This window comes from Canis lupus, chromosome 3 (assembly GCF_011100685.1).
Source record: "Canis lupus familiaris isolate Mischka breed German Shepherd chromosome 3, alternate assembly UU_Cfam_GSD_1.0, whole genome shotgun sequence".
NCBI lineage: Eukaryota > Metazoa > Chordata > Mammalia > Carnivora > Canidae > Canis > Canis lupus.
In genome coordinates this window covers 15,325,117-15,351,125 of record NC_049224.1, presented here as the reverse complement: position 1 = coordinate 15,351,125, position 26,009 = coordinate 15,325,117, and the positions used below count along the sequence as shown (strand labels likewise).

The following is a 26,009-nucleotide window of genomic DNA, read 5'->3' as shown; positions in this document are numbered from 1 at the left end:
CATCACTTCCTTGACACTCAACCAGCACAGGAAGCAATCCTGTTCAATGCAGGAGGGGTCTATACAAAGGCATGGATATCAAGAAGCAAAAATCACTGGGACTATCTTAGAGTCTGGCAACCAAAACTGGAAAGGGTTGTTCTCCAATTATAGGAGGGCAAATCTATTGCAATGTATTAATAGAGGTGGATACTATATAATAGTCAAAGTGAATAAATCACAATAACACTCAAAAATATGGATAAATTCTCTAAATTTTCAAATAATATTGAGTTAACAACTTAAGAAACTACAGACAATATAATATTTATCTAGAGCTCAAAAACAAACTAAACTAAAACAATTTATAGGTATCACAATTTAGGTAATAAAACTATAAGAAAAATCAAGAGAAAAACACAAAATTCAGAATAATGATTATCTCTGAGATGGGGATCTCAGGGATCATGATCTGAGCCAAAGGCAAAGCTCAACCACTGAGCCACCCAGGCGTCCCAGAATAAACAGGTTATTGAGTAAACTGCAGATATCAATAAAATATTGTATCCAATCTAAAATCCAATTGATTCATTGCATATTTTGAAATGAAACTAATTTTCTGAATAAAAACTGATTTCCTCAAAAGCGCTGGCACCAGTTATTTAAAAAGATAAACTGGGCAGCCCCAATGGTTCAGTGGTTTGGCGCCGCCTTCAGCCCAGGGTGTGATCCTGGAGACACGGGATCAAGTCCCACGTTGGGCTCCCTGCGTAGAGCCTGCTTCTCCCTCTGCCTGTGTCTGTGTCTCTCTCTCTCTGTCTCTCAGGAATAAATAAATAAAATCTTTTAAATAAATAAATAAATAAACTGTAAATGTTTTTTAAAACATCTATTAAAAATAACATTCAACAACTTTACACTAAAATATGTAAAAATATAAGGATGCATTTCTGAAAATGTCAAATGTCATTTATGTTTTTGTTCATTGTTTCGTATATTGCCTCTAAAAGTATAATTAGTAAAATTGGCCTTTGAGAATATATAAGTGATTAAAATTTTTTATGCAGGCATAGGGGCAGTTATAAGCAACTGGAAAAAGAAAGATAAAGACTGGGCAGCCCCGGTGGCGTGGCAGTTTAGCACCGCCTGCAGCCCGGGGCCTGATCCTGGAGATCCAGTCCCACGTCGGGCTCCCTGCCTGGAGCCTGCTTCTCTCTCTGCCTGTGTCTCTGCGTCTCTCTGTCTCTCTCTGTGTTGCAGATAGATAGATAGATAGATAGATAGATAGATAGATAGATAGATAGAAAAAAAGAAAAGAAAAGAAGAAAAGAAAAGAAGAAAAGAAAAGAAAAGAAAAGAAAAGAAAAGAAAAGAAAAGAAAAGAAAAGAAAAGAAAAGAAAAGAAAGATGGAGACTAAGAACTCAATTCAGAAGAATCTGTCCCCTTTACTACTAACCGATGGGCTCTAGTCACAAAAAACTATTTCCCACAGAGTATCATCTGCCAATTTTTCAACATGACACAAAAATGGGCTTTAATTCTGAGGAAAAAAAACAGTAATAACATTCCATGCTTTCCAAAATAAGGTGAAAAAGGAAAATGCTGTAACAGCAGCCACTGGAGGGAGGACTTGATGTTAGAATAAGAATAAAACAAGCATAAAATATTTTATCTGGTGCTTTGTCTGAACATAACATTTTGTTAAATTCATTTCTATTTGTTTAAATGACAAATGCTGAAAACACTGCTTTTTCTGCAAGAGAGTTAAACTTCCTTTCACTGAAAAACAGATGTTGATTCCACCATCTTTTATTGGTGCACAAATTAGCAGTAAGAAAATTATAAAGCTGCTTAGACTAACAAAGAATTAGCATCAATACTTAGCCAAACTATATAAAGGCCTATATTTGATTTTAAATAAGCTTATAGGGATCCCTGGGTGGCGCAGCGGTTTGGCGCCTGCCTTTGGCCCAGGGCGCGATCCTGGAGACCCGGGATCGAATCCCACATCGGGCTCCCGGTGCATGGAGCCTGCTTCTCCCTCTGCCTGTGTCTCTGCCTCTCTCTCTTTCTCTCTCTGTGACTATCATAAATAAATAAAAATTTTTTTAAAAATAAATAAATAAATAAATAAATAAATAAGCTTATATTTTGTTCATTTGAAATACCATCCACAAATTTTTCTTGAAAAGTAACCCCTCAGGTATTACTTAGACCCTACCTGAAATCTGACTGTAGCATTACTCTTCATGTGGTTGAAGGGTTTGGTTTAGTTTCTAATGAAAATATTCATATATTTTAATACTTGATGTAAACCTGGTGTTCCACGTACACACACACACACACACACACACACACATATCCATATACACACTCACACTTCAAACCTTCAGTGCTGGCCATTTACAGATCACTAACAGATTTATTATATAAAGCAAGTTTAAATAAAGATTCAAAACATAAATCACAGAACTGGAAGGGCAGGGAAGCTATCTCTTTCACATTCCCAGTTTCTATTTTAACAGTGGTTATATACTATACAATAGACACCAGGCTTGTATAAAGTCCTGAAACAATTCTAAACATAACTCCCTTCCCATTTAAAATGATTCCTTACACAATCAATATTTTAGAATTGACTTCTTCAACTCAAGAATCCTACTGCGTTTAATCAATGAGCCAACAAAACTGCCAGTTCTGAGTAACCATTCAGAAGGAAAAGCAAGAAATGAAGTGCAGAGTAAAGTCTGAAATACTTTCACTAGAGGGACACAAAAATTCATCCGACAAGATATTCAAGTGAGTAGGGTACACCTAAACTAAGAAAATGGATCTTAAGAAAAATTGGCAACAACAAATACAGAAATAATATAACTCAGACACTTGTGCAAAAAGAAAAATTTAACAAGGCTATCAATTAAAATGACACATACTATATCAAAGATGTGTTTCTAAAATACTTTAATATTATTAATGTTTTAAAAGTATAGGGGAGAAAAGTATAGGGAAACTATTTTAGGACTTTGGTAAAAATGGGGAAAAAATGGAATTTTATGAAGTAAATACTTGGCCCTTAATTTTTTATGTTTTAATTTTTAGATCTCCCTAATATTAACAGGACTTTAAACCTGGAGAGAAAATATATGGGAAAATATATATGGAAAAATGCCTGAAGTATTCACTTACCAACAATAAACCAAAGCTTTGTTAGTACAGAATGTAAAGCATAAAGAAAACCTCACCCAAATGTTTGGCAAAAATTCAAAACATGTGTTAGGCAATAAGACATCTTAATAAATAAGATTACCAATAGCTCTGTAACTCTGTAGGTAAATATGTGTTGAAAGGTTGAAATTAATGACAACAAACATAAATGACTATTGCTTTAAAAATTGTGCTGCTGGGATCCCTAAGTGGTGCAGTGGTTTGGCGCCTGCCTTTGGCCCAGGGCGCGATCCTGGAGACCCGGGATCGAATCCCACATCGGGCTCCCGGTGCATGGAGCCTGCTTCTCCCTCTGCCTATGTCTCTGCCTCTCTCTCTCTCTGTGACTAACATAAATAAATAAAAATTAAAAAAAAAATTGTGCTGCTGTTGCTATTAGGCCAACCCTTAGAGAAAACAAAAGGTGGTTGGGCTCTGAGAGAAATACATTTTAATGTTTATGTCTAAGACTCTCTAACGAAAAAACCTTTTATTTTTAGAGTAATCTTTACTACAATGTGTTATTTCATTTTACTCAGATTTTGTTTCTTCTATATCTTTCATAATAAAATTCATGTTTAATTAAAAATAAAGTTTAGGGCAGCCTCAGTGGCCCAGCGGTTTAGCGCCGCCTTCAGCCCAAGGCATGATCTTGGGGACCCAGGATTGAGTCGCGCATCCGGCTCCCTGCATGGAGCCTGCTTCTCCTTCTGCCTGTGTCTCTGTCTCTCTCCTTTTGTGTCTCTCATGAATAAATAAATAAAATCTTAAAAAAAAAAAAAGTTTAAATTTTAGGACATGAAGTATTTCTACTCTGACACTTTTCACTTATTACCTTTCCTGAAACGTTTTCCTCAAATACTGTACTCTCAGAAGTACTTCATGAATTTTAGCTCTTTGTATTTTACATTACAGTCATCTATGTACAAGTCGTATCATCTCTCAGAGGATAAGCATTGTGCCTTTCACATCTTGGCATTTCTTACATAATATGAGTTCATAAATGTTGTCACCAGTAGGGCTTTGCAACATAATCAAAGCCTATAAAAGCAGATAACATCACCCCAAAATGGAGGAAGTAAGGATAACTAATGCAAAAAAGAGTCCTTGGGGATCCCTGGGTGGCTCAGCGGTTTGGCATCTGCCTTCGGCCCAGGGCGTGGTCCTGGGGTCCTGAGATCAAGTCCCGCATCCAGTACCTTGTGTGGAGCCTGCTTCTCCCTCTGCTTCTCTCTCTGTCTCTGTGTCTCTCATGAATAGATAAATAAAATCTTTAAAAAAAAAAAAAAAAAGAGTCCTTACTTCATTTTTGAAACTGCATTTATACAATTTAGTAAACAAGTAATACTAAATGATACTCTTTCAAATGAGGCCTAGTAGCTAATTTAGATTAATCACTTAAATAATAAAGAGAGAGACTATTAGAGGATATCACAGGATTTAGATGATGTGTATAGTCAAGGTCTCATTCAGGAAGCAGTAATACACAGTAGAGACAACAGTCACATAGAAACGGAGGGTTTACATAATATTTGTAATCAGGGCCGCATTCAGAAGGAAGGAATACAATCTAAAAAATAATAGCTGTAAGGAAACACAGTATCACTTCATTACTGGGTTGAGACATAGGCAGAATCTTCCATCTTTTTCTAAGTTTAAGACTGATTTTAGGATTTCAGAGTGTTCTGAAATGTATAGTAGACCAGAAAACTTTAAGGATGCATAAACAGAGCTGCATGGAAAATGAATATACTATCTTTTAATAATCATATGGCTCAATGAAAGTACAAGACTGATCCAATGAGAAACTTTTCAAGAAAGAGGAAAATAGTAGAAGAGCAAAAAGACATCCCTCTCAAATAACACTCCTGCAACTTCTCCCATTAGGTTAACACATAAACAATCTTAGCTGTTTTATGTATATAGGATATATGACAGATGATGGCAAACTGACTCATAAATGGGAAAGAACCGCAAGATTTCAAACCATTTGTAAACATTTGAATGTAACAAATTCTGACATTTTAACTCTGATTTTCTACTCCAGGCACTTGATTTTGCAATGCCAGGTATATGGAAGAGAGTAGAAAAATCAAATTAAAAAAAATTAATCCAGGATTGCATTCCATCTACACCCTAACCATCTCTACCTAATAGTCAATTTACCAAAATACCAAATTTACCAATATGGTAAATTAGCTGCAGTAGTGGAAAACTAATAGCAAATAACTACAAGTTAGAATGTGTAACCCTTCGGCTCATTTCAGCAATCTATGATGTTTTAGGCATTATATGTAGGGCAGACATAGATTATCAATGTTTTCCAAAGTTCACTATATAATAAATTACTGAACAAAATCAATAAAATAACACATGTGCCCTATCCACATCTAAATTCTGCATTTTAATTTTAATGATGTATAGCAAACTATAAATACCACATAGGCAGTTACTTTTCAAATCATACTTGGTGTTAAAAGACAGTAACACACACAACTTAAAGCTCCCTAAATCAGAGGAGTGTCTTCCCTGAGAGAAGACAAATTATCAGGGTAGAGAACAGTATGACTGCAAAAGCACTGAGTAATGAGTACAGAATCAAAAATGGGATCCCTGGGTGGCGCAGCGGTTTGGCGCCTGCCTTTGGCCCAGGGCGCAATCCTGGAACCCGGGATCGAATCCCACGTCGGGCTCCCGGTGCATGGAGCCTGCTTCTCCCTCTGCCTGTGTCTCTGCCTCTCTCTCTGTGTGTGTGACTATCATAAATAAATTTAAAAAAAAATGTTGAAAAACTAAATTCTTTCTTCTTGAGATCAGGAACAAGGCAGGAATGCCCATTTTCACCATTAACTGTACTAAGAGAAATACATGTGGATAGGTATATAAAATGCAGCATTTGATTGCCTTTGCCAATTAATTTATGAATACCTACTTTTATCATTAAGTGAACTGAAAGACATAAATGTGGATATGGTAAATAAAATGTAGTATTTGACTGGCTTTGTTCACAAATTTATTATAAAGTGAGCTCTGGACACATTGATAATCTGCGTGCCCTATACATAATGCTTAAGTCATTGCTGCTATGAGGGAGTGGGGATTGGCTCAGAGATTGGAAGAAAAAAGTAAAACTATCTTTAATTGCATTTATGTGACCGTTTACATGGAGAATCCTATAGAAACTAAAAAAAAAAAAATGACTACTTCAACAAATTTTAAAAGGTGAGAGAATACAAAGCAAATGTATAAAATTCAATTGTATTCATATAAAATACAGGTACATAAAAATCCAGAACAATCAGAAATATAGAAAAAATCATTTCAGTGGTGGCAAAAACATAATTCCTAAAAATAAAGCTAATAGAAGGTATACAAGAAAAAGAAAAGGTATCCAAGAATGCTACATTAAAAATCACTTTATTGGGAAAAAAATCCTGAATAAATGGAAAGAAATATCACTTTCAGGGATTAGAAAACTCACTATTTTTAAGATGCTGTTCCTCCCCAAACTGATTTATAAATTCAACACAATCCCAATCAGATCACAGGAGGCTATTTTATGGATATTGGAAAAGTTATTTCTAAAATTCATATAGAAATGCAGAAGACATAGAAAAAAATCTCACAGCAGAACAAAGTGGACGAAGTACCCTATCTAATTTTAAAAATTATCATAAAGCTATAGTAATGAAAACAGTTTGGTATTGATTGAAAAAAAAAAAGATAATACATATTTTAAAAAAGCCGAACAGAGTCTATAAATAGGCAAATACAAAGTCAATTGATTTCCAACAAAGATATAGTCAACAGAAGGAAAGTCTTCAATAAACAGTGTTGACTCAATTGAGTATCTGTATGGAAAAAGATAAAAACCAACTCTTGGGCAGCCAGCGGGGCTCAGCGGTTTAGCGCCGCCTTCAGCCCAGGGTGTGATCCTGGAGACCGGGGATCAAGTCCCACATCGGGTTCCCTGCATGGAGCCTGCTTCTCCCTCTGCCTGTGTCTGTGCCTCTCTCTCTCTCTCTCTCTTTCTCTGTGTGTGTGTGTGTCTCATGGATAAATAAAATCTTTAAAAAAAAAAAACCAACTCTTACTTCACATTATACATAAAGAGTAACTCAAAATAGATCACAGATGTGGATATAATACCTAAAATTATAAAAATTCAGAACAAAACACAGGAAAAATCTTTGTAACCTTGGAGTAGATAAAGGTTTCTTAGGTATAAAACAAAACAAAAAAACATGAAACAGAAAAGAAAAAAAAATTAGTAAGCTGTGTCTCATTAAAATTTAAAAACATTCATAAAATAACATTAAAAAGTGAAAAAGCCACATACTTGAAGAAAATATTTGTAAAAGATATATTAGAAAAAAAGGCTTGTATCAAATTAAGGAAAGAACTCTTAAAATTGCATAATAAGAATAACCCAACTGGAAGTAGGCAAAACAAACAAAAGTCAGAACAAGAGAGCTACACAGGTAAATTCTACCAAACATTTCATATCTCTTCTTCTCAAACCATTCTAAAAAATAGAAGAGGAAGAAAAACTTCCAAATTCATTCTATGGGGCCCAATATTTCTGTGATACCAAAACTAGAAGAAGACACTACAAAACAAACAAAAAACCCCAGGCCAATATCTCTGATGAACATAGATGCAAAAATCCTAAACAAAATATGAGCAAACCAAATCCAACAATATGTTAAAACAATAATTCACCACAATGAAGTGGGATTTATTCCCAGGATAGAAAGGCAGTTCAATATTCATAAATCAGTCCACATGATACATCTTATCAATAAAAGAAAATATAAAAACCCTATAATCATCTCAACAGATGCAGAAAAAGCATGTGACAAAGTACAACATCCATTTGTGATAAAATCCCTCAACAAAGTAGGTTTAGAGAAGACATACCTCAACATAGTAAAGGCCTTTATGAAAAACCCATAGCAGACATCATACCCAATGGGAAAATACTGAGAGTTTTTCCCGAAGGTCAGGAACAAGAAAAGGATGTCCACTCTGACCACTTTTATTCAACATAGTACTGGAAGTCTAGCCACAGGAATTAGATAACAAAGGGAATAAAAGGAATCCACATTGGCAAGGAATAAGTAAAACTTCCACTATTCGCAGATGACATGATACTATATCTAGAAAACCCTAAAGATTCCACCGAAAAACTACTAGAATTGATAAATGAATTCAGTATAGTCACAGCATACAAAATCAATGTACAGAAATCCACTGCATTTCTATACACTAATAATGACAAAATGGAAAGAGATATAAGAAAACAATTCCATTTATAATTGTATCCAAAAGAATAAAATATCTGGGAATAATCTTAACCTAGGAGGTGAAAAACCTGTACTCTGAAAACTATAAAGCACTGATGAAAGAAACTGCAGACAACACAAAGATTAAGGGAATATATCCCATGCTCATGGAGTGGAAGAACAAATATTGTTAAAATGTCCATACTACCCAAAGCAACCTGATGATTTAATACAATCCCTAATAAAATATTGACAGCATTTTTCACAGAACGAGGACAAAAAAATCCTAAAATTTGTATGGAACCACAAAAGACCTCATATAGCCAACAGAATCTTGAAAAAGAAAAACAAAGCTGGAGGTATCACAACTCCAGATTTCTAGTTATACTACAAAACTACAGCAATTAAAATAGCATGGTCCTGGCATAAAAACAGACACATAGATCAATGGAATAGAATAGAAAATCTAGAAATAAAACCACAACTATATGTCAATTAATTTTCAACAACAAAGGCAAGAATAAGCGATGGAAAAAGAGTCTCTTCAACAAAGGGTGTTGGGAAAACTGGACATCTACATGCAAAAGAATGAAACTGGACCATTTTCTTACACCATACACAAACATAAACTCAAAATGAATTAAGCACCTCCATCTGAGACCTGAAACCATAAAAATCTAGGAGAGAACAGGCAGTAATATATCTGACACTGGATGTAGCAACATCTTTCTAGATATGTCTCCTGAAGCAGGGGAAACAAAAGCAAAAACAAACTACTGGGAATACATCTCAATAAAAAGCTTCTGCACAGCAAGGGAAACGATCAGCAAAATTAAAATAAAACCTACAGCATGGGAGAAGGTATTGCAAATGAAATATCCTATAAAGGGTTAGTATCCAAAATATATAAAGAATTTATACAATTCAATACCCCAAAATAAATAATCCAATTAAAAAATGGACAGAAGACATGAACAGACATTTCTCCAAGAAGACATCCACATGGCCAACAGATGCATGAAAAGATTCTCAACATCACTCATCATCAGGGAAATGCAGATCAAAACTATAATGAGATTGGGACATCCAGGTGACTCAGCAGTTGAACATCTGCCTTTGGCTCAGGGCATGATCATGCAGTCCTGGGATCAAGTTCTACACTGGGCTCCCTGCATGGAGCCTGCTTCTCTCTGTGCCTCGCTCTGTGTCTCTCATGAATAAATAAATAAAATCTTTTAAAAAAACAAAACTATAATGAGATCACCTCACACCTGTCAGAATGGCTAAAATCAGAAACCTAAGAAACAAGTGTTGTCAAAGATGTGGAGAGGTAGGAACCTTTATTCACTGCTGGTGGGAATGCAAACGGGCGCAGCAACTGTGGAAAACGGTATGGAGGTTCCCCAACAAATTAAAAACAGAACTACCTGGGTGCCTAGGTGGCTCAGTCAGTTAAGCGTTTGACTCCTGGATTTGGCTCAGGTCATGATCTCAGGGTCATAAGACTGAGTCCCATATCTGGCTCTGGGCTGGGCAAGGAGTCCCCTTTACATTCTCTCTCTCCCTTTCCTTCTCCCCCTACCCTGCCTCTTCCTCTTAAAAAAAAGAAAAGGAACACGAACGAGAACTACCCTATGATCCAGTAATCACACTAATGGGTATTTACCCAAAAAATACAAAGACAATAATTCAAAAGGATATATGCACCTTCATGTTTATGGCAGCATTATTTATAAGAGACAAATAGCCCAACTGTCCACGCATATATGAATGGATAAAGAAGAGTTGTATATATATGTATATATATAAAATTTGTATATATATGTTATGTATATAAAATTTGTATATATATGTTATGTATATAAAATTTGTATATATATATATGTGTGTGTGTGCGTATGTGTGTATATACACACATACGCACACACACACAAAGAATATTATTTGGCCATAAAAAATAATGAAATCAGGGCACCTGGATGGTTCAGTCCGTTAAGCATCTGCCTTCAGCTCAGGCTGTAGTCCCAAGGTCCTGGGATCCAGCCCCAGGTCAGGTTCCCTGCTCAGTGGAGAGCCTGCTTCTCCCTCTCCTCCCTGCTTGTGCTCTCTCTTGCTATTCTGTTGCAATCTCTGTCTCTCTCGCAAATAAATAAATAAAATCTTTAAAAAAAAATGAAATCTTGCAATTTGCAACAAAGTAGATGGAGCTAGAGAGCATAACACTAAGTGAAATAAGCCAGTCAGAGAAAGAAAAATACCATATGATTTCATATATGGAATTTAGGAAACCAAACAAAGGAAAGATAGAGACAGACCAAAAAACATACTCTTAACTAGAGAACAAACAGATGGTTACCAGAGGGGAGGTAGGCGGGGGGGAGGTGGTTATATGAAATAAGTGAAGGGGATTAAGAGTTCACCCATCTTAAGGAGCACTGAGTAATGTATAGAATTGTTGAATCACCACACTGTACACTTGAAACCAAACCACATAGCACTGTATGTTAACTATACTGAAATTTAAAAATAAATTAAATTTAATAGATTTCAAAAGAAAAGCAGGCAAAAATTTTAAAAGAAATATACAAATGACCACTGAAAAATGACATGAAAAAACATTTGGAGGTGATAGACACATTCATTATTTTGATTGTGATGATAGTTTCATGGATGTGTGCCAAAACAGACCAAATTATTTTAAATGTGTAAAGTTTATTGTACTTCAATTATATGTTAATAAGGTTATAACAGATAAAAGGAAGGAGCTTTTAAATGTTAAAAATGGTAACTGGAGGACGCCTGGGTGGCTCAGCAGTTGAGCATCTGCCCTCAGCTCAAGACATGATCCTGAGATCATGTTCTGGGATCCAGTCCCGCATAGGGCTCCCTGCATGGAGCCTGCTTCTCCTCCCTTTGCCTATGTCTCTGCCTCTCTCTGTGTCTCTCATGAATAAATAAAATCTCTAAAAAAAAAACCAAAATTGTAACTGGTATGATTTATTCTCTTTTTCTAAAATGTTTACATGTTATAGTAGTATGGAAAATACTACTATATATAGTAGTATGGAAATAGTACCCATGTTTCACATGGGTAGAAAAATTTGAGAAATATATAAACTACTAGAGAAGGAATTATTTCTTTACATTACAGTCAAACCTTATTATTTATTCCAAGCGATCAGCTAATACACATGAATACAAAAAAAAAAAAAAAAAAACCTTAATCATCACAAGTATTTAGCTCTGAGTGCAATTATAACTGCTATTAAGGAATTCATAAGACCGTAAACCAAAAAAATAGCTCTAAATATAGAAATTTCAAGCAGTCATATACTTTATTAATACATTGGAAATAATTAGATTTCCAATCTTACTCTCCAGGCAATTGAGCAATATTTACACACATGAAGAGGGCAAAAAGAAACTTACACTGATCTTCAGCAAGCGTCTAATAACTGTTATAGACTTAGAGAGCTTGGGAGTAGACATAGACATGTGATATTTCACAAAGATTAAAAAAAGCTCTAACATCAATGACCTTTATTAAATCAGCTGAACCAGCCTACAGTTTCCTACTATCTTTTCATTCATTCACTTAATGAAAATTTATTAACTGCTTCAAATATACCAGATTTTATGTTTGACAGAAGAGATGCCAAAAGGCAATAGAGTATATGGTTAAAACAACTGATAGTAGAGCCGGAATGCCTCTGTTTAAATTTTAACTCAGTCATCTATTCTATGTATTTCAGAAGGCAAGTTACTTATCCTTCAGCTGTGCAGTAAAAGGTTAACTGCACAGGCTTAAGGTGTTCAAACCCTGTATCTTCTAAAGAGGGCTGTCCCTTGACTGGCTTCTAAGAAATAACCAATAAGCCCTTGGAATATCATGCCTGATAAAAGTAAGAGTGTCTTTGTATACCTGAAGCCATGGGCCATGTCATATAGTTTATTCTAACCATGTGACTTACGGTGAGTGCATGCTTTCACCCACCTGAGTCCCGCAGCAAGCTGTATTAGTTTTATCTCTGTGGGGGCTAGAAACTGAGTAATTGCCAATTATGGGGGCACTCCATGCCTAGGTGACTAACATGACAACCCCTAAAAGAAAAACAACAACAACAACAACAAAACCTGGACTCCATGGCTCAGGAGAGCCTTCCTAGTAAGACTTTGCACTTGTTACACAGTGTTTGGGAAATTGAGCACTTTCCATATGACTGTATTGAAAGACAAGTGGAAGCTAGTGCTTTGTGTTTCCTGGACTCCTGCCCTACATGCTTTTTCTCTTTGCTGATTTTAATCTGTATCCTTTCACTGTAATAAACTGAAACCATGAATATAACAGCTTTTCTGAGTTCTGGGAGTTCTTCCAGCAAATCATCAAACCTGAGGGTTCTTAAGGATCCTCAACAGAGTAACATTGTTTCCACATCTAAAAAATGTATTTAATATTAGTTCTTACTTAAAGAGTAGGTGTGGTGATCAAAGTAATTAAAGTATGTTAGGTGCTTACAATAATGCCCAGCATATAATGTTTGCTGTTGCTCATGCTGTTACAAAAATAAGTGGTCCTAATAATTGAATAGCTTTGTCTAGTGAAAGAAGACATTAAATAATTAATCAGCAAGTGCTAAAAAAGTATGTGAGAAGAGCAGAGAGCATCAGTTCCTTCTTTCTGATCCCCAACTCTGTTGTCTTCATTTAGGTACCCAACATTTCTCATTTCCTAAGTGAACTGTTAGGAGTATCCTCTTAATAGCATAATCCTTACAGGATTTCCTGACATCCTATCTGCCAGCAGCAGCCCCACCACACACAGGCACACCACTATTGCCTGATCCAATATTCCTTTCACTTGACTTCACATTCTTAATAGACTACATTTTTTAAATTTTTATTTATTTATGATAGTCACAGAGAGAGAGAGAGAGAGAGAGAGAGAGAGAGAGAGAGGCAGAAGGAGAAGCAGGCTCCATGCACCGGGAGCCCGATGTGGGATTCGATCCCGGGTCTCCAGGATCGCGCCCTGGGCCAAAGGCAGGTGCCAAACCGCTGCGTCACCCAGGGATCCCCGACTTCACATTCTTAGAATCCATTTCCATACATATTCCTCAAAATGACAGAACTTTCAAATTATTTTGGTGTGTATCACATTTCTTCCTGGTTTAAATTTTATACCTCACCCTCCAGGGCCTGGGTGGACTCAAGGCTGATTATAGGTCTAGAAGCAATGAAAGATGACAAGAATATGACAAGAAGATCAGCAGTCCATTGCAGGCAACAACCTTAGGGGACATCATAGGGTCTTTAGGCCATGGGAGACAGACCTCCTAGGAAGGAGTAGAAGGGCTGCTTCCACTGGCAAAGGAAGTTCAACATAATTTAAAGATCCAAGGTTCCTAGCTCCATCACAATCTGCCCAAAGGTACCTATATAAGGACCCAACCCTTTCTTCAAGGTTGCAAATTCAGATTGTGCTGTAATACGATCCTCTACATGATTTATTTTAAAGCAACCTTAGAAATGAGACTGTACAACATAAGGGTCTCTTTTAGGGCAGCAACAGATACAAATTTTGGTACCTGGAAGCGGAGTCACAGCCATATTGAAAACTTAAGATGTGAGAGGGGCTTTGGAACCAGGCAGGGAGCTCTGAGAGTGTTAGACAAAGCCCAAAGCACCCTGAGGAACCTGTTTATAGATGTCCCATGATCTCTGATAAGTCTATGGGTGAGGACTTGCAAAAATGCAAATGTTATTGGAAATCTGAGGAAGGGGGAATCCTTGTTAAGTAGTGGCAGAAACTTTAGCAACACTGTCCCATGGAGTCATACAAAAAGCAGAAAATATGACTAACAAAGTGGCTGATCTAGCTAAAGAAATTTCCAACCAGAGTGTTGAATATGCCACCTGGTTCGTTTTACTGCTTAGAGTAAAACTTGATAAGTGAGAAAGAAAATAATGAAAGGGCTGTTAAACAAAAAGGAGACAAGATTTCCTCTACAAAAGATACTATCAAGTAAGTGAAAAGCCAAGCCACAAACTGAGAGAAAATATTTACGAAAGACGTATCTAGTAAAGGTATCTTATCTAAAATACACAAAGAACTCTTAAAAACAACAAAAAAAAAACTGGGCCAAAGGCCTGAATAGATGCTTCACTGAAAATATACAGATGGCAAATAAGCTTATGAAAAGATCCTAAACATCATATGTCATTACGAATTGTAAATTAAAACAACAATGAGGTACTACTACGTATCTATTAAAAAGAACAAATGAAAAAAAAAAAAAATTAAAAAGAACAAATGCCTATAGGGTAACAATAGGAAATGCTGGCAAGGATATAGAGCAATAGAAACTCTCACTCATAGTCGATAAGAATTCAAATGGTACAGCCATGTTGGAAACTAATTTAGCAGTTTGTTACAAAATTAAACCTACTCTCACCATACAATCCAGGAATCCTGCTTCTTGGTATTTACCCAAATGAGTTGAAAACTTCTGTCCACACAAACATCTGCACACAGATGTTTATAATAGCTTTATTCATTATTGCCAAATTTATAAACAACCAAAATGTCCTTTGGTACCTAAATGAATAAATCAACTGTTGGACATCCATACAATGGGTTATTAAGCAGTAAAAAAACAAATGAACAAACCCTCTCAAGACATGAAAAAATAGAAAAGGAACTTTAAATGCCTATTGCTAAGTGAAAGAAGCCAATCCAAAAGGCTACATGCTATATGATTACAACGATAAGACATTTTGGAAAAGGCAAAACTATAGAGACAGTCCAAAGTTTAGTGGTTGGCAGGGGCTGGGGGGAAGGAGGGATAAACAAGGCAATGAAACTATTTAAGCACAGTAAAATTACTCTCTACAATACTATGACAGTAGATACACACATCATTACACATTTGCCTGAATCATAGAATGTATAACACCATGACTGAACCCTAATGTAAACTACGGATTTGAGATGATAATGATATGTCAACATAGGTTAATCAGTTGTAACAAATGCACCACTCTGATGTGGAATATTGACAATGGAAGAGGCTGTGCAAGTGTAGGAGCAGGAGGTATACAGGACATCTCTTAACTTTCTACTCAATTTTGCTGTGAACCTAGAACTGTTCTAAAAAAAATAAAATCTATTAAAAAAAAACTAAGCAAATGATGCTAAAATTAAGAAATGTTTTATAAGCAAAGAAAATATCCAGGGCACTACCAGAGAAACATTGTTCAGAGATGAGGCTAGGGGAATGACTGAAAAATCTTTCATTAAAACTTCAAAAATATTAAAGATAATGCCTCAGACTATTAGTCAGCCAAAAGGCTCTCTAAAGACTTTAGAATGTGCCTTATTGATCTTCTCAAACAATAAAGCTTCTACAAAATTAAGGGCACTATCCGTAAGCCTTGTTACAAAGAGCCCAAGGTATACAAAGATTTATCTAAAAAAAAAAAAAAAAAAAAAAAGGTGTTAAGTGTGACTTGCTCAAAGGAATGTGTATCAATAGAATTCACATAACATCCATAAGATTCATATAAGATTAATATATCTTTTAATTTAATATATAAAAGATTTAATATATCTTAAATGAAGAAAGACTTTTGGACCCCAAAATCTAGTGACAGAAAGCAGGCAAAGAAAACTACTCACCTGGGAAACATCTGTAATCTTTCATGAAAAAAGACAGAGGTACAAGGAAAAGTACAGAAGGCAAGGCTAAGAATCTTGAAGAATTATTCTCAGGTTTGATATCTAACCAAAAAACTTCCATTATTTGCCCATCTGGACCTCAGAATTGCTATGAATCAGTGACACCTTTGCATCTTCCATTTTTTCCCCTTTTAGAATGAGACTATCTATAGCAGTTATCCTATGCCTGTCCCTCATTGTATGTTCAGTACTGCAGATGAGGAGAGGCAGATGGAGCAGAATGATACTCAAAGAGCTGTGCTTGAGAAAAAACACCCAAGGAACCAATCTACGCCTGGATCTGATTTAGATAAAGACATTCTGTGCTTTGAAATCATGTCGTATCAGAATGAGACATTTGAGGCCTTGGGAAGCAGTGAGTGTAATCTGCATGTGGGAAGGACATGAACCCCTGGGGGCTCGAGGTCAGACCTGTATGACCAATGCTAAACAAGAAATGTGATAGATAATATCACACCTCAGAAATTTTAACACTGTGGCTTCCATTTTCAGTGCTTTCTCACTCATCAGATCACTCGTTCTTGGGAAGCCAAGTTGTGAGCAGCCCTATGGAGAGCCCCAAGTGGTACGTAAGTGAAGCTGCCTGCCAACAGCCACATAAGTGAGCTTGGAGTGGATCTTACAAGACCTAGTCCAAGTAGAGATGACTACAACCCTCGGTGACACTGTAACAACTTCACAAGAGATCCTAAGCTAGAATCACCCCTAAACTGACCTTAAATTTCTGACTCTAAGAGACTATGTGAGAGAATAATTTTTTTTTCATTTTAAGTAGCTAAATTTTAGGATTTGTTACATCACAATAGACAACACGTAGTTAAATCCCAAGTGAATTACTGAACACCGCTAAAGCTCCCAGATTCATTCGTTCTCATCATCACTTGATTACCTATTGACTTTCCAATTCAGCAATAATATATTTCTTATTTAAGGAAGGAGCATTCTTTAGATTTCCCAAAACAAGAATACTTTCTTTTACTGTCTTTGGATTTAAAAAAAAAAAAAAAAAAAAAGTAGGAAATTAGCTTACAAAGCTCAAGATTTTCAGAATTAACGGTTGGTCTGGCTGAAAGTCTTTCTTCATTGAGAGAAAGAAACCTTACATTTTTAATTAGAACAGTTAAAAACACAAACACATATGCTTGTTTGGATAAAACTAATTATGCATGTTTCTTACTGAAGAAAATATTCAGAATAAATAAGCTTGTTTTCAATAGTTTGTTTTCAATGATAAAGCTGAAATGTCTAATTTTTTAAATGTACTTGTATTATTCTTAATGCAGATAAAATTTCCACGATTATAATCACTTACACTGTTCCAAAATAACAAAATACTACTATAAACAATTATACTCTAATCACAATTACCTGTCAAATACATTAGCACAAACTGATTTATCATATTAGTGACCTAGAAAAAAGTAGGAAAAATTCTAAAAGAACAGTGTACGAATAAAAAATGCTTTCATGCTGGCACAAAAAAGTGCAAAATGGTCTCCTGTAAATCCAATTTTTGTTGGATCCGAACCTAGAGTCATCTAGTTTAAAATTCAGGCCATAATCCAACCTACAGGAAGGACTATACTACTGCCTTGACAGCAGCTTAAGGGAGGTTACTTTGGCACACTGGAATTTTTAAAAATCTATTTTTAAGGCATAAGCTGCCGCTCTGAGAGGGGGTCTACATTGTATGCCACACCTCAATCACTGCAGGTATCAAGAAAAAAAAAGGAAAGGGCGCAATATAGCCATAGAAAAGCTAAGACAAACAATTAACCATTTAAAGTCTGTATAATGCAGGAATCAAAAATTCAAATGTCTAAAGGCATCAGAAAGTTAACAATTAGTCAATATAGGCAGTGAGGCCTAAAAGTCATAAGCTTACACTGTATGAATGTAAAGCCTGCAACAAAGTGGAAAACGCACAGCTCATTTCAAGGGAGTTGCTATTTGCCTCACTGTTGCTATACAAAATGAAGACCCAGTGTGACAAGAAGTTACTATTTCTCAGAAGAAATAAAAAACTTGGATTTTTACTTAAATTAGCTGAAAACTCATTCTATAACATTAAAGATTGTGCAGGTCCAGTTAGCCTGGAGATCTCCAATTTGTAAATTCTGCTCGATGCAGTATTATAGAGGGTATAACTACCTACTATTCTCCCATATAGCTCAATAACATCCAGGGCAAAAACAGATATATCAGTAATAAAAATAAGACTCCAGTGATCCCACAGAATAATAATTTCCCAGAAAGTGGAATCAGGTCAAAAGTATTTTCATATATATATATATTCCAAAACCAAAGCCTAAGATAAATACTCCAACTACATGAGAGGGTATTGGTATGAACCAAATGGATCAAAAAGATTAACTTCCAAACTACTTGAGCTAGGACTATAATCATTTCCATAATATACACAAAAATGATGATACCATGAAGAATGGGTAACTCAAATCAAGAGAGTATGTCACTATCTCAATTAATCAAACTTTATAACTTCTTAAAAATGCCTTATCTTGAGTTGTAATCTTGCCCGTCAGTACTCTAAATGAGGCACACAAAACCAAGCTACGCTTTATGCCTGAAAAGAGCATCACTTAACACTCCCTCATTACCTCAGATACGAACTCTCAATTGTTTTTTAAATAAGAGTAGTGTGTTTAGCCACATAGAGTATCACTCTCGCTGCTTTCTGATGCCAAAACACATATGAGGGCAATGCTAATCGCAGGGGATAAAAATATTAGTCACATCCTACAACAGTTAATAGTTATACTATTGGGTATTAGTTGTGATCATTTCTGTACTGAGCTCAAAAAGGGCCTTACAAGGGCTCAAATCCAAAATCCTAGTCTTATTAGCGTCTCTCTAAATCAACACTCTGTATGTTATCAATCTAGAGTATGCTTAAAATAAATATCCTATCTGCTATATAAAAATGGAAACATACTGTAAATGCTTTGCTTTAATGATGTGTCTTCACAGTGATACCTTTCTCTATAACAAAAATTATCTACATTATCTGTATTGCAAAAAAGAACTATTCCTCCCCAAAAGAAGACAATACAGTTATCAGAGAAAGCAGCACAGTACTGTTGTCTCTGCCTTGTCTTTAACTTAGCTGTGAAAACTTGAGTCAGTCATCTGCCATCTTATCTGTACCAAATTAATCAATTTTAATTTGCCAAAGAGTGATAGGCAAAATTGCGGTACAATTTTACATTCATTACCTTAATATAATTGGCTTAAATGAGCTTTATAACTGAATTAGCTAAATGTACTATGCCAAGAATATTTTCTAGACAATGATAGTGTACAAAACCATTTAATATTGAAAAAAAAAAGTGTTACCTTGAACTACTAAGCCATTAGCTATTCTGGACAAAAAATTCCTTTCCTTCTCATACAAATAATCCAAAAAAAAAAAAAAACTTTTTAAACAATACTGAACATTTTTAAATTACACACTTACTCATTACTCAATTACTTTTTTTAAGATTTTATTTATTCATTCATGAGAGACACAGAGAGGAGCAGAGACATAAGCAGAGGGAGAAATAGGTTCCCTGTGGGGAGCCTGATGCAGGACTCGATCTCAGGACCCCAGGACCACGCCCTAAACTGAAGGCAGATGTTCAGCGACTAAGCCACCTAGTCGCCCCTAAATTACTCAATGAAACCTCATTATTCTATGTATGGAAGTAATGTGATATATTGTCTGCAAAACTTAGTTTATTCCTATAGGACTGTATACACTGCACACCTTCCAAACATTGACTACTGAGCCAGCCGAACTGACACATTGTACTGATACACAGTAGTCTTACTGAACTATACTCAAGGCCAAAAGGCTGACTCCAGAACTATATGCTGAGATGCAGCTGGTGATTTGCTCTCTCTATCCCCCATCCCATTCCCATCTGAAAAGCTCTATGACTTTCTGTCACCTTGTTGCTGAATCTTACCTCCTCTACTGCAGTTTTGCTGCTTATTGTCCATTACTGTTACTGAGTCCTTTGCCACTTCCCACCTACTCACATCCCATTGCTATACTGCTATCCACTAGGTGGAAGGTGCGGGGAGAGAACAGAGGAAGAGAAAGAATCTTAAGCAGGAGCCCACAGATCCCAATGCGGGGCTCTATTTCACAACCCTTGAGATCATGACCTGAGTCAGACACTTAACCGACTGAGCCAACCAGGTGCCCCTGTTCCACCATTTTTGTCTCTTCTATTTGTTTTCAGCCTCCAGCTCCCAGAAAAAAGAGATTGACTTCACAGGCACAGTCAACCAATCAATACACTCCTTTCCTTCTAATTAAAAAGGGCGGGGGGCGGGGGGGGGGGGGAGTCAAAGCAAGTTAGAAAGATCCCTGGCTTTTCTGAACTATTTTTATCACAATCTGATACTTAAAAGTTCATTTATTGTTACAAAAGATGCTTTATGGTCTCTTTTATTTCTACCTTTAGAGTTACTTGAGATACTTAGTCTATATGTAACTTAAGTTCTTACAACTCTAGTATTTTAGGGTTTAAAAAAAAAAAATCAACGGAAGACATGATGGCTTCCTTCTTAACCCTTAAAAGATTCACACACACACACAAAATCCAAAAATTTCTGTTAAAAGCAGATCTTAAACAAATAGTCCAAAAAGTAAATGAACAGTACTCCAAAGAAGATATACATACGGCCCCAAAGAATATGAAAAGATGTTTAACACCTCTAATCATTAGGAAAATGCAAATCAAAATCACAGGAGATACTACTTCACACCCATTTGGATGACCATTATCTACAAAAAGAAAGAAAAAAGAGAAAAGGAATTTGGCAAAGACATGAAAAAGTACTGAAGATGTAGAGAAACTGCAACCTCTGTTCATTGCTGGTAGGAATGTAAATTAGTACAAACACTGTCAATAAGAGTAAGGTATTCCTAAAAAATTAAACACAGAATTGACATTTGATTCAGTTTGGAGTATATAGCCAAAAGACATGAAAGCAGAAACTCAAACAGATATTTGCACACTCCGGTTCAGAGCAACCTTGTTCACAATAAGCAAAAGGTGAAAGCAAAACAAGCACCCATAATCAAAATAACTTTTAAAAATGTAGTATACACATACAATGGAATATTATTAGTCAACGTTAAAAAGGAAACAGGACACAACATGGGTCAAACCTGTAAATACAGTGCTGAGTGAAATAAGCCAGTCACAAAAGGATGAGTATCGTATGATTTCATTCATATGAGTTACCTTGAGTAGAGAAAGAAAATTCAGAGACAAAAAGTAAAGCAGTGGTTGTGAGGGGCTGAGGGGAGGGGGGATCAGAGTTAATGTTTAAAGGATATGGGTTTTCAGTGGAGTTGGCTGAAGAGTTCTAGAGATGGATGACAGTGATGAATGCAGAACAGTGTGTATATACTTAGTACCACTGATATAATATTTTTAAGATGGTTATAATGGTAAATTTTATGTTATGTATATTTTACCACAATATAAAAGATGAATGAAAAGTAAAGTTTACAACAGGGCAGAGAAGTACTTGCTACTTAGTTATCCATGGTTACTGTGGAAACCTTATCTGACTAAAACAGTACAAGTAATGTATCAACTAAGTAAACGGTGCTTAACTTTATTAGTGCCAATGAAGCGCATAGAAACATCCCTACGTTGAAAAAGATAGTCTTGGGCACCTGGGTGGCTCAGTTAAGTGTCTGCCATCATCTCAGGTCATGATCCCAGGGCCCTGGGATCGAGCCCCACATTGAGCTCCCTGCTCAGTGGGGAGTCTGCTTCTCCCTCTCCCTCTGCCCCCCACCTCAAATAAATAAATAAAAATAAAAATAAATAGTCTTCAATAAATAAGATCTCTCATGCACACAACAAACCACTGAATACTCACTTTCAAGATTTTTAAACCCTAATGCCTCTATGCCTATATCACCGCTATTCTCAGATACACCAAACATTCTCTTGCCTCACCACCTTATGCTATCCTAAAACATTCATCCCCACACATCTGCAGAGTTCTCTCTCTCATTTCATTCAGATGTCTATGCATATGCTCCCTTATCAGAGCAGCTAAGCTTAACAATCCTGTGTAAGACAGTATCCTCTGTAATTCTCCCACACCGCCCCCACCCCCAAAGAGCTTTATTTATTTTTTTTCACAGCTTTTATCACTACCCAATGTACAGGTTTACTTGCTCATTTTTTTCTCCACCCTCTACAGTGTAAAATTCCAGGAGCACAAGGACTTTGTCTATTTTGTTCCCTACTGTACCCCCATCACTTAGAACACCACCTGGCACACTGAAGGTGGCCAATAAATATTTGTTAAATGAATGAATAGATGGAGGCTCACCGCGTAACATCGTATTTCCTTCTTGGTCTTGGTACTATTCTGCTATTCTACTATCCACCATTCTACTGGCCTTGCAACAGCCACCAACCACGGCCTCAAAGCCATCCAGAACGGGAATGATTTAAGTGGAAGGAACATCTAATTTAACAGATTGCCTCTGCTCCTATTCCCACCTCAACAAATTCTTACTCCTTAAAATTTGGTTTACATGTTTACAAATCCCTACTCCCTAAAATCCAGTTTGCATGTTTCTAGCTTTGTTAGGTATGAAACTTTGAAGAGGCCAACTAAATAATCTTGAAAGTCACTACTGTGAAACCACTTCTAACTTTGTATTCTCCTAGGACACATTCATGTGGGGCAGGGGCAAAGCTGTTAGGTTAGTTCATAAACAACCAGAACAGCCTCAAGGACGTATCAGCTGTGGTTTCTTTACAGGATGAAATACTGCATAGTTTGCGGTAGGGAAGGACAAGAAATAGGTGCTTCAGTTTCACTAGATTCTCAAAACTGATTTTGATGTAGGAAAAAATATGGCTAATAAATCAAGACAGTATGATTCCACGTCAACAAAAAGCATGAACACCTGAGTAGATAAGGCAGTCCTGGACAGGTTTCAGGCCAGAAAGCGAAAAAGATCTTAGATTTTCAAGGGAACTAGAAGTACTCTTCCATTATCTTTATAGGAGCAAGACCAAACTGCTTTTAAGTTTTGAAGGGCTAGATGTATTTCCTGTGATGGGAACCGTGTCTTCATTTTCTTACTGGGTTGTTGGTATTTTTAGCAGTTTGTAGGAGATAATTTTTATGTTTGGGGACAATTACTTCTTTGTTCATAATATGAAATGTGAATATTTTTCCCAGTTTCTCTTGTAACTTTGCTTCTGGTGTTTTGTTTTGTTTTTGAAATCTTCATTGTAAAACAAAACACATTACATTACTCAAAAAAATAATAGTCAGGTGGAAGCCTGGAACCAGCACTGACAGTAATACCTTAATTAGGCACTTGAAACAGTGCTTGCTCTCTCAGTTTCTAAATACTCTAAATAAATACAGTGTATTCGTCTCTCACAATATGGAATAAAGAGTAAGGATAAAGAATTTAGGGATCCCTGGGTGGCTCAGGGCGTGACCCTGGAGACCCAGGATCAAGTCCCACGTCGGGCTCCCTGCATGGAGCCTGCTTCTCCCTCTGCCTGCGTCTCTGCCTCTCTCTGTGTCTTTCATGAATAAGTAAATAAATAATCTTAAAAAAAAAAAAAAAAAAAGGATAACGAAGCTACCTCTAACACTGCTTTAAGACCAAAAGGTACCATGCATTGCTTAACAAACACCACATTGCATCTATTTTAATAAACATGACAAGGCAGCTGCTAGTCCGAAAGTCCACAGGATTTTCCCCTCTACAACCTCTCCGAGGATTTGGGGGAAATACACAAACGCAGGAACACTAGCTGCTGATAAATCTAGACAAAAAATTAAGTAACCAATCCCGTGGCCCAACAGGTTCCACACTGTGGAGCATTAGAGAACACGTTAGATCTCTGGCTGAGGGAAAGAGAAGAGCGCTTTCCATAGACCCTAAGTTCAAAGTCAAAAGTTTAAAAATCCGTCCCAGTCAAATGTCCCATCAGCGCCCATACATACATGTAACAAGTTTTGAGAGAATTTTGTAACAGCACTTTAATTTCCCGTCCGTAGTGAATGACATCTGGTAAAGCTTGAGCGGCTGATCATAAGTTTTGCAGGGGGAAAAAAAAAAAAAAAAAGTTTAATCAGACAATCAACACCGTCCCTCCTGAGAGAGCATACCAGGGCCCGTTACTGCACGGTCTCCAGGGCTCACCGAACCCCACAGGTTCGCTCGTTACGGACAGTCACCCAGGGCACACGCGTGCCCCGCCGCGCCTCCTCAGTGGAGGTGGCAGGTGGAACCCGGCCTTGGGCGGGGTCCCAGGAGTGGGGACACCTGCGCGCAGGGCACGCAGCGCGAGCGGCGAGCGGCGGGCGGCCCGCGGCGCCGGGGCCCACGGCCCCCGCCCGACACCCGCCAGGCCGGTCGGCTCCTCGGACTTCCGCCCGGGCCTGGCCCGGGAGCTCACATCCCCGCAAACGCACGTCCTACCTGAGCTCTGCCCCCAGCTACAGGGCTGCGGGGGGAGGCGGGAGGAGGCGTGGCCTTCCAGCTCGCCAGACGAACTCCCTCGTGCGGTTGTTATGACTTTCCCTCTCGGGATCCGCGCCCCGACCAAGTTCCAGCCGCACTTCCGGGGTCCGCGGGCGACTGAAACGTCATTGCGCATGCGACGGCGGCGGCGACCACCCGGAAGTGGGCGGAGCGTGCTCGCTGGGGTGGTTCCTGCGGAGCTAGGTGGGCTGGGAGAGCCAGGCCTGTGGGAGGTAAGAGTCGTCCTGTGCTGTCCCCGCGGGCCCTGCTCGCCTTTCCCGCACCCCCTTTTTTTATTTCCTCCCTAAAACGAGCGAGCCCGTTTCCTGAGTAGCCTTAGAGGACCGGACCACCGTGAATTGTCATTCTCCCACGAGAAAATTACAAAGCAGTTGCGGGACCGGCCGTGCAGCCAGTTGCTCACTTTTCCACTCGTGTTTTTTTTTTTTTTAATACATATATTTTAAAGATTTTATTTATTTATTCACGAGAGACACAGAGAGAGAGAGAGGCGGAGACACAGGCAGAGGGAGAAGCAGGCTCCATGCAGGGAGCCCGACGCGGGACTCGACCCCCAGTCTCCAGGGTCACGCCCTGGGTCAAAGGCAGGCGCTGAACCGCTGAGCCACCCAGGGATCCACTCCACTCGTGTTTTATTCAGCTTTACACAGTCCATTCAGCCTCAGGGGGGAAAAAAACACGAAGGTCGGAAAGTTTAAATTTGGAAGATTAAATTTACTTCAAAATTTATCACTTCTAAAGTAGGAAATTAGGGTTAGGCTCTCTGACCCTGCTCTTTTTCCTACCCCCTGAATGCTAGCGGGATGAACGGGAACAGGTGTGGAAACCTGAAGTCACGTGCCTCAGAGGACTTTAGCTCTAAACGCAGCCTTGATGGGAAAATTCCTGATAGTGAAAATTGCCCACGAAAATCCTTTAAATGGCCCACAAAGTACAGACTACAAGATGTGAAGAATAAAGTCTAGATCTTTAATTCTGATGCACACTTGAATGTGAGACCTGGGGACACCTGGGTGGCTCAGTGGTTGAGCGTCTGCCTTTGGCCCAGGGCGTGATCGGCTCCCTGCATGGAGCCTGCTTCTCCCTCTGCCTGTGTCTCTCATGAATAAATAAATAAAATCTTAAAAAAAAAAAAAAAAAAGAATGTGAGGCCTCTTATGTAGTTTAAATGTTAGAATGAAAGGAGACTGTGTGTGTGGATATCCGGGCATTTAAACAATCCTGAGACATCCAAGGGGCGACTATTAA

The 26,009-nt window shown here is 37.6% G+C and overlaps 1 protein-coding gene and 1 long non-coding RNA gene across 13 annotated transcripts in view; one reads left to right on the top strand and one right to left on the bottom strand.

The window, feature by feature from the left end:
* The window catches only part of FAM172A (family with sequence similarity 172 member A), a 425,633-nt gene extending 400,758 nt beyond the window's left edge, over positions 1 to 24,875 (bottom strand). For 6 of the 11 annotated variants that reach the window (XM_038532336.1, XM_038532328.1, XM_038532338.1 and 3 more), the window contains exon 1: positions 24,699 to 24,872. Coding sequence is in view for 1 of the 11 variants with exons in the window: in XM_038532332.1 (XP_038388260.1) it covers positions 24,221 to 24,284 (64 nt within the window). In the remaining 10 variants the exon portion in view is untranslated. Of the gene's footprint in view, positions 1 to 4,383; positions 4,456 to 24,220; positions 24,303 to 24,698 lie in introns of those variants that run through there. The other 5 variants (XM_038532332.1, XM_038532331.1, XM_038532335.1 and 2 more) reach the window with 5 other exon arrangements.
* Positions 24,780 to 26,009, top strand: part of LOC106558567 — a 109,605-nt gene continuing 108,375 nt past the window's right edge. The window contains exon 1 of one of the 2 annotated variants that reach the window (XR_005356679.1): positions 24,780 to 24,973. This is a non-coding gene — a long non-coding RNA (uncharacterized LOC106558567). The remainder of the gene's footprint in view (positions 24,974 to 26,009) is intronic. The other variant, XR_005356678.1, reaches the window with a different exon arrangement.